The following is a 13,190-nucleotide window of genomic DNA, read 5'->3' as shown; positions in this document are numbered from 1 at the left end:
TCATTTCAAGAAACAAAAAGTCAAAGGACTCCTTTGGGAAATATTTCAGATTCATAGTATGTTGCTGACGTTTTGTGATTTTGAAACATAGATGAGTACCAAACAGATAAACGACATAGAAAATGCATTATTTGAAAAAATTTCCTGTAGCATGCAACCAAGTTTTCAGTCAATTAGTTTTCCATCAGTAGTCATGAATATACTATTCAAGTCTGTGGGACAACCTAATGGCCTTTCAGTAACTAAGACCAGAATTTTTAAGAACTATAATATTCATAAGAATAATTCTGGTGGCCAGTCCTGCTCCAAAGACATCCTTACCCTCCCACCTTATAGACCCCCACCCTTCACCCCCAGGTCCAAACTGCCTATTTGTGACAGCATTTTGAAGCAGGTCAGGCTCAAGCATTTTAAAGACCTGCTCCTGTCTGTCTGTCTCCCTCTTTTTCTCTCTGAGGCCCTCGCCCCTGTCTTTTATGATCTGTAGATTCCCCAAAAGTGTTTTCTTCCGGTAGCAAAGGATATGTTCAGTTCAATGAATACTGATGAGTCACCAGGTACGTGATGCTGTGCCCAACTCTCTGGGGCAAACAAAGATGACAAAAACTCACTGTAAAGAAATGCCCCTCATTGGTAAAATGAACTATAGAGCCCTATACTTTTTAGTGTGGGAAATTAATAGTAAATGGATATCTCCCATTAGGGAAGGACAACCTGCAGCGTAAAGGGAGGGCCAGTTTGCATTGCAGCCCCCTGGTGCTACAGGAAGGAAGCCAGAACTCTCTCACAGCAAATGTTATGTATTTGTGGTGAGGAGGGCCACGCTGTCTCTCATGCAAGTATGAGGAACTGACCATCCAGCAGGAAAGACAGGACAGTGCAAAAGTAACTCAAGACATAGAATGTGGTAAATCCAGTCAATGGCAGTGATAAGGTGTTATGGGGCATTAATGAGGCAGAGAACATTTTATCCAATTGTTGAAGGAAGGCTTCAAGAAATCAGAGGTGTTTGCACTGGATCTTAAAGAATGAAAGAGGTTTCCAAAGGCAGAGATGGGAAACAAGAGAAAAAATAAACCACACAGAGTGGGTGATACACTAGGATATGAGTCTAAATACCTGAATTTGAGTATATTATAGCCATTTATTATGGGTGTCTTAATTTTTTGCCTATTAACTTTTTATTTTAAACTTGAACGAAAGTTTGTCTGCATCTTAACTGTTGAATCCTTTTGCTTTTCAGGCCAGAGAAGGGGAAGTAGCCATTATTGATAAAGTCCTAGACAATCCAGATTTGACATCTAAAGAATTCCAACAATGGAAGCAGATGTACCTCGATCTTTTCTTGGATATCTGTCAAAATACCACCTCAAATGACCCATTAAGTATTTCTTCTGAAGTAGATGTAATCACTTCCTCTCTAACACACACTCATTCGTACATTGAAACGCACGTGTAAGTGTTTTCTGCCTTCAGGCCATCTGGTACCTCCTGGTACTTTGAACAAGTATATAAGGTAGTTTTTATATCAATGTGTGGGACACTTGACAAGCTATACTTCAGTGTCACCAAACTATATGAAACAAACTATATATGGTCATTATACCATTGTCTTTAATGAGCATTTGTATATTTTATATGCAGTTAGTGCTCAGCTTATGTTAACCGTGTGCAAAATCAACTGTCTTAAATGACTTAAAATTAACTTTTGCAAAACAATTCTGAAGACAGGTGGTCTTCAAGTAGAACAAAACACAAAATGGCAGTTTTCTAAGGTCATCTTTTCTCCCTTTAAGTTAATTTTATATAAATAAGACTTCAAAAGTAAATCACATTTTTTCAGGTGCAGACATCCTTGTGGGTGGGAAAGAATTTAAACCTTTTTTATATTTATTAAAATGTCCTAAGAATTTTCTTAAACATTGCACAAAGTTTAATGCTGTAGTTTTATTTTTGTGAAATGTAGATGCGCATACAAGAGTTAAGCAAACTAGAAGAGCATCAACATAAGAAAAGTTCAGGTATCTGATATTCGTCTTAATAGTCTATTAACTCGTGAAAGCTGGTTAATGGAAATACTATTCCAAATCTATGGGGACACTTACTGGTGTATCAGGGCAAAGCTTTGTAAGATGTTTTTGTAACTAAAACCAAAATTGAAGATAGAGCTGCTTTATTTTCTTGGTTTAAATCTTCCTTTATTTTTGTAGTGATGAAATGCTGATTGTGTACAGAGGAATTTGAGAATGGATTTTTTAAAACACACGTAACTCACCCAGAAAGGCAGCTAACAGATACAGATATATATATATACGTGTATTGATATATATATACACGTATATATATGTATATATACGTATATGTGTATATATATATATATACACATATACGTATATATATAATTTCAGCCCAAACTCATGTTTTTAAACTCCAACTTTTAAAATACTACAAGGTATAAACTGAAATGAATCAACTTTCCAGTTAGTTTCTAATTTCCCCCCTAGTCCATTAATTAAACTTACGTAATTTTACTTACGTAATTTTACTTCACGCAGGGAAGTAAAATATGTTTTGTTACAGGCTGATGTATGTTATTATATAGAAAACAATGTTGAGAACTAAAAATGTACCTCTCTCCTGAGGAGCAAGAGGATGATGGTCATTTAGAGATCTGTCACACTGAATTATATGAGAGAAACGATTTATAGAGGTTTTTCCTAGCTTCATGAATTGTTCTATAGAGTGGATGAAGTCTATGAAAAAGTCCTCTTCATATATTTCCATTTATAAGCATCTCGTTTTTGAAAGTGATCACAGCATGATAATGACTGTGCTGCTTTTTAGTGTCTGGCTGCATAACGTACAAGTCACAATTTGCTGTTTCTTTAGGAGGAGGAAGGGACCCTCCTTTACTATTCTATATCCTAAAATCTACTTCTAATCAGCTTTATACTGTTGCCTGTACAGCTCAGTGAATGTACTTTCATCTCTAAGAGTTCAGATATATGCCAGTGAATATTTTTGCTGTAGAGGAGAAAGTAAAAACTCCACAGCGGGGATCTTTTTCTTTGCTTTTGAAACCACCATTGAATCACTATCGTTTTGCAGACTTTGCACAACTGTACAGGAGAGTGGCCTTTCTACAGCACATTTTCAGTAATCCTATATTTAGTCAAAATGGATGAGAAATCATGTATTAATGTTTGTATGGAATTTTGAGTCCAGTGTAATATTTTTATCATTTAAAAAAACCTATTTGTAAAAACATTTATTTACTGCATGGATATTGACGCACATTAAATTTGTGGGATTTTGTATATGTAAAAAAAAAAAAAAAACACAAAAAAAACCTCTTGTCCTAAAATGAAGTGTGCTTGTTACAGGTGTTTAGACTTGTTGATGTTTACTAGACCAAATGTGTACATTCACTTAAAACTATCTGTACCTGATGGATGTGTCATGGATACAGTGGCCAGGTTGTGCCCTATAAACAGCAAGCAGTTGATGGAAAGATTAGCTGTGTTGCTACTAAGCAGCTTTTCCTTTTGTAAAGTCGGCTGTATTGTTTTAAATGGTAAAAATTAAACTAATGAATTTTAAAAGACTTGTGGCTAGCCTAGCATGAACGAGACCTTTTAACACTATATATCTGTACATTTTATTGCATTAGTTTCAAATCTAGGAAAGAGGCAGCACTGTAAACTGAAGTCAAATAAATTCGGCTCTTAATGCATCCTCATAAAGTACCTACTTTATTCATAAAGTCCTCACCATATTCCTTTGTGACACAATCACACAGCCACCTTTCCATCCCTCCACAGTTACGAGTTCTAACTCTGCCACTCCATTGGTGGTACAATGAAAAATCACCCATACAGTGTATACAAGCATCGTCTCTGAGACCCTGTAAAATCAAGCTGGTTTCACATTTACCTGATGTGAACTTGAAATTTTCACCTACTTCTCTCTTTCCTTTCTCTGTGATTCTTTGGGGAAATTTGGGAGGGTGGGTTGAGGAGCCACCAAAAATAAGGTGTTTTTTTTTTTTTTCAGTATAACCTACAGCATGTCTACAGAATGAACATTTAAAGAGGATGAAAGAAATAGGGTTTCATTTTTGTTAGGTGTTCCACTTAACCGGAAGCGCCTCATTATTATGGCTAAGGGTTGCTAAAATAAAACTTAAAACCAATGAGCTGCCTAAAGCTTAAGGCAAAAGCAGACAAAGGGTCATGAAGGATGAGGGACAGAAAAACTTAACCTAGGTCATTTTCTCAATAAAAGGAAAAAAAAAAAGGTGCTCTCTTAAGATTTTTTTCCCTCTGAGTTCCATATTTATAGTAAACCGTCAGAACAGAACCATGGTTCTGGATGATAAAATCATAGTTCTCCTTACAATGATTTCGTGGTGTTTAACCAAGGCACTTTCCCTTCACTGTTTATTCAGATAATGCCATGTTCTAGGGCTATTTATGACAGCCTTTATAGCTAATGATTTTCTGGGTCTTGTATATAACTTATTATGGTACATTTTTGGCCATTTGTTTGTTTGGCACAAAAGTAATCACTGTTTAGCACCTAGGGAAACACTTCAATTGTAAGAGGGAAAATAGGGTCATATTTTCCTTTTGAAAGCCCATCTCTGGCCCAGCATGAGAATTTCTAGAAATCCCTAGCTCACTGAAGTTGATTCATATATCCTATTTGACCCATCCTGTCTCCCATTCTCACCTTAAAGGGAAATGGCCCTTTGGCCAAGCCTTTGTTTGCTTCCTTAATCTTCAGAAGCCACTCTGCTCCCAGAGCCCCATTCTTAGGAAACGCCCACGTATTTCTATGTAAACTTGCCCAAGCACTATTTTCTCCTCTGTCGCCAGAGACTGCCCTAACCCCTGAGGCCCAGCACTAAATCTGGAGCTTCTCTGGTCTCTCCCTCCCTCTCCTCGTCCCCACCCTCGGCCAGCTGCAGCACTGCGCACTGCAGGCCACTCCAGGCCCAGGGCAGCGCACAGTCTATGTCCTCCCAGCGGTCCAGGTCGAGATCATAGCCCACCACGTTGCGGGTTGGCACCTGGCGCGAACCCCGCCACTTGACACCGCCCAGCAGCAGCGCTGTCTCCTCCACCACGGCCAGCCCGTAGGAGAAGCGGTCGTAGGGCAGCGGCCGCAGTCGAGTCCACTGGTCGGTGCCGGGGTCGTAGCGCTCGATCTCAGAGAAGGGTTCGTAGCGCCCCAGAAAGGCGAACACCGCGCCACGCAGCGCAGCCATGTGGTGCCCGAAGCGGGCCGTGCCCATAGGCGCCCTCTTGCTCCACGCCCGCTCCCCAGGACCCAGGGCGTATACGTCCCTGAGACTGCTCGCGCCGCCCTCGCCTTTCCCCGCCTTGCCCCCGGAGATATACACGACGCCACGGTCCCCAACAGCCCCGGCGTGACCGTGAAGCGCCCGCGGGAGCGCCCCGGCCGCCGTCCAGCGGTCCCGGCGCAGGTCGTACATCTCCACCGAGGCCAGTGCCTCGCCGCCGGCGCCCAGGCCCCCGACAGCCAGAAGCCCCTCGCCCACGGCGCCACACCAGAAGTGCGCCCGCGCTTCTCGCATAGCGGGCACCGCCGTCCAAGTGTGGAAGCGAGGGTCGTAACGGTGCACTTGGGCCGTGACTTCCCGCGGGCCGTCAGCCAAGGGAGAGAAGGCACTCTCCCCGCCTAGAACGAACAAGAAGTTGCCCGCGGCGCACACGCTGTGCCCCAGTAGTGGTGCGGGCAGCCGCGTGAGTCTGCACCAGCGGTGGTTGTACACGTCGAAAGCCACCACGTCCTGGGTGAGCTCCCACTCCTCTTCCTCTTCCTCCTCCTCTTCCAACTGCTCCTCTTCCTCCTCCTCGGGCTGAGCTGGGGCGCCCCTGCCCCTGGCTGCACCCCGTGGGGCCGCAACCTCCTCAGTCACCGCCTCCCTCGCCCTGCGCCCCCCGACCAACAAGATGCGGGTTTGGGGACTCCGGACACTGGTCTGCTCGCCCTGCACGAGAGGCTGGCGGGACGGCGCCGTGTGGTAGTTGAGGGCCTGGATGATGAGGCCCTTGACCCGGGCGGGAAGCGCGAGGCCAGAGCCCGAGTACATGCGCCGTAGCATGTTGGCCGGCACCAGGCCGAAGCGGATGCGCTCGAGCAGCGCGGCGCAGTGGGCCAGGCGCTCGGCCTTGGGCTCCCGCCGCAACCAGGCCAACGCCAGGCCTAGCAGCCGGTACTCGGGCACCCGCGCCACGTCGGGGGCACCCAGCACGGCCTTCAGCGACGCGGGGTTGAGCTCCAGCAGCCCCATAGGGCCAGAGCCCCTCGCCAGCAGCTCCCGCAGGTGACGCACAATGCAGCGCTCCGACGCGTCCAGCGTGTGCGCCAGGCCAAAGCGCGCCGCCACGTTGGCGGCGAAACAGCAGTTCTCCGGGGCCAGCTGGCGCTCCAGGTAGCGACCGCACAGCCCCAGGGCCTCTGTGACCTGCAGGTAGCTGGCGGCCTCCAGCGTGTCCTCTACGGTGTCCATGGACAGCGGCAGCCAGGCGGTGTAGATGAAGTCGAGCAGGCGCTGCAGGCCGGCCGCCGACGGCACATGCAGGTGGATCACGGACTCCCGGGATTCCCGGGTGTGGCTCTTGAACAGGGCCCTGAAGTAGTCGCTGGAACACGCCAGGAGCGACCGGTGCGCCGGGAACTCGCTGCCCTCGGCCTCCAGTGTCACGTCGCACAGGAAGCCCTCGGCCCGCAGGGCCTGGTAGCCGGTAAGCAGCGCGCTGCCATGAGCTTTGCAGTAAGACAGGAAGTAACTCATGATGCCCAGGGCGGGAAGCGGCCAGGCGGGGGCTGGGGCCAGCCGTGCGCGGCCGGAGGCATCTCGGGGCCCGGCACCCCCAGGACACTCAAACGTGAGCCGCAAAGGCCCTAGCAGGTGCTCGTTTTTGCCTGCTCAGTTTAAAGCGGGGGCTTCTTTGCCCACGTCCGCAAATCTCCCGTTGCCCCCTTCGGAGCCAGTTCGGTTGTGGAACGGTTTCCAAAGCCCCTAGTGGTGGAGGGCGCGGAGTTTGGAGTGTGTCGGGGCAGGGGGGCGGGTGCAGGGTTTGGTTTTGGCGGCTGCTGAGGCTGTCAGCGCGTTGCTCAAACCTCCCTCCCCGGCCCAGTTTGAGGAACCCACACCTGCCCAGGGGCCGCAGTGGCCGCGCACCATCACCTGGAAGGGCCGAGCTGCGAGTGGACCGACTCCCGAGGGTGCTGGATCTCCGACGGCCCAGATGCGCAGATGTAGCCCGGCTCGGGGTGTCCCGGGAGTGTGAGGCGAAGGCTCTGACCTCCCGGGGGTGGACGAGGAGGACGGGTTCTGCGGGCACCCGCAAGGACCGGGGACAACTGGCTACGGGGCAGGGGGGGTGAGAGTGTTCCGCGCGGAGGATCAAATCAGAGCCTGGGGGATTAGGGCGGGGGTGCGCTAGGCAGCTCGGCCGGTCGGAGGCGTGATTGGGTGCCACACATAACAGGCCTGTAGCTCACAGCGACAGGAATAGCGCGCGGCCTCGGCCTCCCCGGAGCGCCCCGCCCGCACCCCGGCTGCTGGCCGCTAACCATGGGCCGTGGCGCGGGAGGAAGCAGCCTCGGCCTGGGGCCTGAGTCCGGTGACCCGGCGAACCGCCGGTCACCAGGGGGTCCCGGGAACCCAGCGAGGGGGGCGCTCACTGGAGAGACGCGAGTCGCCCGGGCCCCTGTGTCTGGTGGTGTCTGGGAAGGGGCTCCCGGCTGGGCTGGAGAAGTGTGGACTCCCCCCTGCCCCCGGTGCCCCTGGAATGAAGCATCTGGCTCCCAGCTTTCTGCTTTGGAGGCCCTAATTAATCGAGCGGGAGCGGGGATTAAGAGGCTACTTTGCGCGCTGACACCCAGGAGGCCGCTGTGCGTAGAGGAGCCACTGGTGGGAACCATGCCCGGGCGAATCCGCGCTCCCTGCCAGCGGAGCTTGGTAACACGCCCCTCACCTGGACTCACCCTTGCAAGATGCTGGGCCTAGTCTGCACCCTTCCCACAACGGCCCGCGTCTCCCGGGCTGGCTCACATTCCGCTTTCGGGAATTTGACCCCCATTACCCCCACCCCCACCTCCACCCCCGCGTTCCCGGCTCTCGGACCCCAGCCGAGTTCTCCGTTCCTGTTCGTGGACCCTGCCCGGCCTATCCCTTGGCAAAGTGGACAAGGAAATTGTAGGTGACTTGGGTTTTCTGCCTTTGAATGACCACTTCCTGTAAGAAAATAATTCATTCCAGTTTCTCTCCCTGACTATCCAGGCTCTGATCTAATTACTGCCTGCTACTTGTTCAATGCAGTGACGAGATAATGGGCAGTAAGGTTGCAAAGCTTGGTAGGGGCTGGAGTTTCATAGGGCCGCCCCTCATGAAGTTATTTTTACAAGATGCACCCAGCACAGAAATGATGACTAAAACCACCCAATCTTGAGACGTTAGGAAAACATTTCCCCATCTTCTCCATCCTGCTATTAAATAACTAAATGATTAATATAACTTCTTTCTTGCTAATTCGGAGGCTTCTCTGTGTTTTGCTTTCATCTGAAATTGATTTTGCTATTTTCTAATGCAACCCTTCTGGCAATCTGTTCTAAGTGAACCGTTTGAGGGCATCTGAAATAACGTGCATTTCTGACAATTGGGGTTATATTTCATAGGGAAAAAAGCCCAAGGAAAGATAAAGTTCTATCTTTTTCTGCCTGATACACCATCGGTATTTACAAGCTCATTCTTTAGAAATAATTCTGGAAAGGCACGAAAATATTAGGAAAATAATTTTGCTTTCTTGTCAAAGATGGAACTGCTTTATGACTTAAATTAGTCAAATTATAAAATGCAGGGAGGGGCCCAGGTTAAGGGCTTGCTTAAACTCCAGAGGCTAAAACTACTCCAACTTGAATTCCTAATGTTAGCGCTACAGATAGCTTCAGAGGGAGTGCTGGTTGGTTTTTCTTCGTTAAGGACTAAAATTCTTAGTTCAAAAATACCAGTCTGGTTCACTGCACAGATCTTATGGTGAAGTTAAATGGCCTTTATTCAACCTAATAGAATTTTGCTAGAAGGGATATTTGAGATCATTTAGCCAAACCCTCTCCCTTTTCGCTGCAATTTCTTGTTTTTCTTTTTAAACAAATGTGGTGAATGAGCCCCAGAGAGAGTACGGTTTGTCTGGGTGACTTGGATATTGAGTTACGGAGTCTGGACCAGAATCCAGGGCTCCCTCCCCACTACATTATGTGACTTTGTGTATGATAAAAATAAAATAGTGCAACACACAGATTATTTAAACCAAATTTCAGAGTGATAAAGTTTAAATACGGTTATTTAAACAGCGTATTTTTAACCCCCAAATCAGGTCACATCCCATCAGATCTGTCCATCACCATGCATTTGGGTTGAATCCAAAATGTCACACTTACATGAGAATAAAGATGCTTGGGGAGAACTTTAAACTCTAGATATCAATAATCCAATTTTTTTTAAGAAGTACATGTTCATTGCTGGCCCAACATGCCACCTTAACGTGTTTTGCTGTTGAGGATATGATGAATTGTGTTAACTGAAAATATTTTCATGTTAGATATGTTTACAAGGTCTTGTTTAGAAAATGGAACTGTCAGTCCATCCAAGAACATTCTTGTCCTTTTTTAAAAAATTAAAGTTTATTGGGGTGACAATTATTAGTAAAGTTACATAGGTTTCAGGTGTACAATTCTGTATTACATCACCTACATATCACATTGTGTGTTCACCACCCGGAGTCAGTTCTCCTTCTGTCACCATATATTTAAACCCGTTTACCCTCGTCTATTACCCCTCTCCCTCCCTTACCCTCTGGTAACCACTAAACTGTTGTCTGTGTCTGTGAGTTTTTGTTTCTGCATTTGTCTTGTTCCTGTGCTGTTTTCAGTTTTATATACCACATATCAGTGAAATCATATGGTTCTAGACTTTTTCTGTCTGACTTACTTCACTTAGCATAAGGGTCTCAAGATCCATCCATGTTGGTAGGAATACAGATTGGTGCAGCCACTATGGAAGGCAGTGTGGAGGTTCCTCAAAAAATTACGAATAGAATTACCATATGACCCAGCAATCCCTCTCCTGGGTATCTACCAAAAAAAAATCTGAAAACAATTATCCATAAAGATATATGTGCTCCAATGTTCATTGCGGCATTATTTACGGTGGCCAAGACATGGAAACAACCAAATTGTCCTTCGATAGATGATTGGATAAAGGAGATGTGGTATGTTATACACAATGGAATACTGTTCTGCCATAAGAAAACATTCTTGTCCTTTGAGTAATGTTTATGGAAAGTATCAATATTTTAATTTCTGTGCAACATTAAGTATGCCAAATAACATTTCAGTGTGTACTTCTTTAGTTGTGGTAGATGTGTGTCTTAAGTTGGGTCCCCTAGAAGCAGACTCTGCAACCCAACCTGAATGCATGGTTATGAGCAGATGTGATAGGATGTGATCATTATGTTGAAAATGATCTGCTTATGAGTTGCCCTCCCCCTTTAGAATAGCAGCTCCTTGAGGGCAAGGACTATTTCTTGGTCTTTGTATCTCCAGCCCCTCTCGTGGTCTTTGGCATATGTTGAGTTGAACGGATATAGAGAATGGCAACATCAGTGGGAGGAGTAAAGGGTTGTTAAGAGTAACTTGACTGGGACAGTTACATCCTTCTCTCTGGTTTTCTTTCTTCCTTTCACACAGCTGGGGTTGAAGACACATCCTGGTAAGGCTGTGGGCTAACATCCCTAGGGATCAAGTGGGTGACTGTGGGTGGCCCCTGACTGGGGAGTCCAGGTGGACTTGACTCTTCAGAGAAGGCTAGCCCACTTCATCCAGCCAATGTTGCAGCCCGAGATTTCTCCCCAGACCAACCCAACATGGCTCTCAGCATCTGGTCAGAAGTGCGCTACTCCTCCTACCTAAACATGGGGCCCCAAGTGTCCCAGCAGTCCTTGCGTGCCCCAGTTAGTATGGCTGGGCTTCTGCTGAAGGTCCAGCTACACACTCCCGCATACCTGTTGGGACCCTGAAATTTGCCCGGAACTCCCTGCCCCTTGTCAGAACTGTGACCTGCTGTCAACGATCCCTTCCATACATCTGCACTTCCTGTGACAGAACCTAGAGCTAAAGTCCTCAAGTACGTGCATCAAGGTGAAACTCCTAGTCGGCCATGGCACTCCATTTACCCTGAATTGGCCCTACCTAGCCAAACCTAATTTCCATAGCTCTCACCCCTAAAATAATTGTATATATTGAAAAAAATCCAAAACTACAAATGTTTATGTATAATGGGTACTTAAAATTTTTTGCAAATGTAATGTGCTTTTTCTGGTAACAGCTTTATTGTGATATAATCCACATACAGTTCACCCATTTAAAGTATACAGTTCAGTGCTTCTTAGCATATTTACAGAGTTGCATAACCATAACCAGAGTTTAATTTTGGAACATTTTCATCACCTCAGAAAAAAGCCCATACCCTTTAACTATCACTTCTCTATTCCAGCCCCCAAACCCTAAGCAACCACGAATCAACTTTCTATCTCTGTAGAGTCTGGGTATTTCATATAAGTGGAACCATACATTATGTGGTCTTTTGTGACTGACTGCTTTGACTTAGCATAATGAGTTTTTCCATCCATTGTAATGCACTTTTGAGGCAGAAAAAGACTGTGTAATAATAGCATTGGGAACCTTTTCTCAAAACCACAAAACTCTAAAATATGCCTGTTTGATATTTAGGATACAGTTTTTGGCAGGTTAACTCTTTATCATCTATGATTGCTGGCTCTTTTCAATCCCACTATGCTTCCTTCCAACACATGGTTTCTGGCAACCTCCATGGAAAGCCTATTATTAGAAATTGACACATTAACTAAGCTAATTGTGAAAACATGATTACAAACAATGACAGATATATGGTAGACAGAAAATCCCATGTTATTTTCACCCTCTTCCAAGAGCATTTTTTTGTGTTTGTAAAATGTATTTTATCTTTGTGACACGCAATTCAAGCAAAAGGCTTTCAAGGGGAGTGTGTGTGTGTGTGTGTGTGTGTGTGTGTGTGTGTGTGTTGATCCTGAGTGATTTTGGCATTCTGGCCCAGCTGACAGTCTAAGGAGCAGCGTGGCGGGTGGGGAAGGACAGGGCTTTGGGGTCAAATAGACCTCGGCTCTAATTTCAGATCTGCCCCTACGTGACTTTAAGCAAGTGACTTAAATTCTGTGTCATTTTATTAATTTGAAAAGGAACATACTGACTCTACACTCATAGCACTGTTAAAATAAAATTTGATTCTATACATATGACTGTTCCTGGCAAGTACACACAATAGATGTGAGTTTTTCCTTCTTTCCCTTCCTTTGGCTAAAGCCTTCTGAAGATTCATACCTAACACCAGAGCTCAAGCAGCCAGGAAATGTAATAGAGCAGTGGTCCCCTGCAGTATCACCTAGGAGCCTCTTAAGAAGTGTAAATTCTTCACAATGGGATTTATAGATGATGTATTACAGAATTGTACACCTGAAATCTATGTCACTTTACTAAGTGTCACCCCAATAAACTTTAATTAAAAAAAAAGAAGTGTAAATTCTTGATGCTTCAAACCTAGTCTCAGAAACTCAGAGGAGGGCCCAGTGATCTTGAACAAGCCCTCCTGGTGATTCTGATGCACTCAAAAGGGTGAGACCTGCTGTCACAGAGGATTGTTAGTAATTTCTGCTACATCCTAAATTCCCCATTCTTAGGAATGACTTGTTATGGATGTGATGTCGACATTAAAAAAAAAAAAAAAAGTAAGCTCACTAGTTCCAAACAGTCAGAGGTCAGAAACCCAGATGGAAAAAATTAGTGGCCTCTGCCCCATGTCACGTGACTGGTCATATTAAGAAAAATAAATTGTGGACTTGTTTGACCTTCTGTACCCCCACAAGATGATGAGGTTAACAGCATGTCGGTGGAGATGATGAAAACGATGATTTGGTAGCCAACATATTTTCCCAAACAACACTTGATTGAATACTCAAATCAGAAGGTACCTGTAGCCCCAATTTCCTATCTGGATGCCACATTTTAAGAGGCTCTCGGATGATTAGGGAATGCCCAGAGAG

General features: G+C 45.9%; 2 protein-coding genes across 5 annotated transcripts in view; one reads left to right on the top strand and one right to left on the bottom strand.

The window, feature by feature from the left end:
* Nucleotides 1–3,338, top strand: part of CNKSR2 (connector enhancer of kinase suppressor of Ras 2) — a 296,636-nt gene extending 293,298 nt beyond the window's left edge. For 2 of the 4 annotated variants that reach the window (XM_033106633.1, XM_033106641.1), the window contains one exon: nt 1,244–1,459. In XM_033106633.1, the coding sequence (XP_032962524.1) occupies nt 1,244–1,459 (216 nt within the window). Of the gene's footprint in view, nt 1–1,243 lie in introns of all 4 variants that reach the window. The other 2 variants (XM_033106612.1, XM_033106623.1) reach the window with 2 other exon arrangements.
* Nucleotides 3,339–3,765: 427 nt separating this feature from the next.
* On the bottom strand, nt 3,766–7,706 carry KLHL34 (kelch like family member 34). The gene has a single exon (XM_033106664.1). The coding sequence runs from the start codon at nt 6,821–6,823 to the stop codon at nt 4,886–4,888; it is 1,938 nt and encodes a 645-aa protein (XP_032962555.1). The 5' UTR covers nt 6,824–7,706; the 3' UTR covers nt 3,766–4,885.
* Between the last annotated feature and the right edge of the window lie 5,484 nt (nt 7,707–13,190).

Source organism: Rhinolophus ferrumequinum, chromosome X, assembly GCF_004115265.2.
Source record: "Rhinolophus ferrumequinum isolate MPI-CBG mRhiFer1 chromosome X, mRhiFer1_v1.p, whole genome shotgun sequence".
In the NCBI taxonomy this organism is placed as follows: Eukaryota; Metazoa; Chordata; class Mammalia; order Chiroptera; family Rhinolophidae; genus Rhinolophus; species Rhinolophus ferrumequinum.
This window is presented reverse-complemented; position numbering and strand designations above follow the sequence as displayed.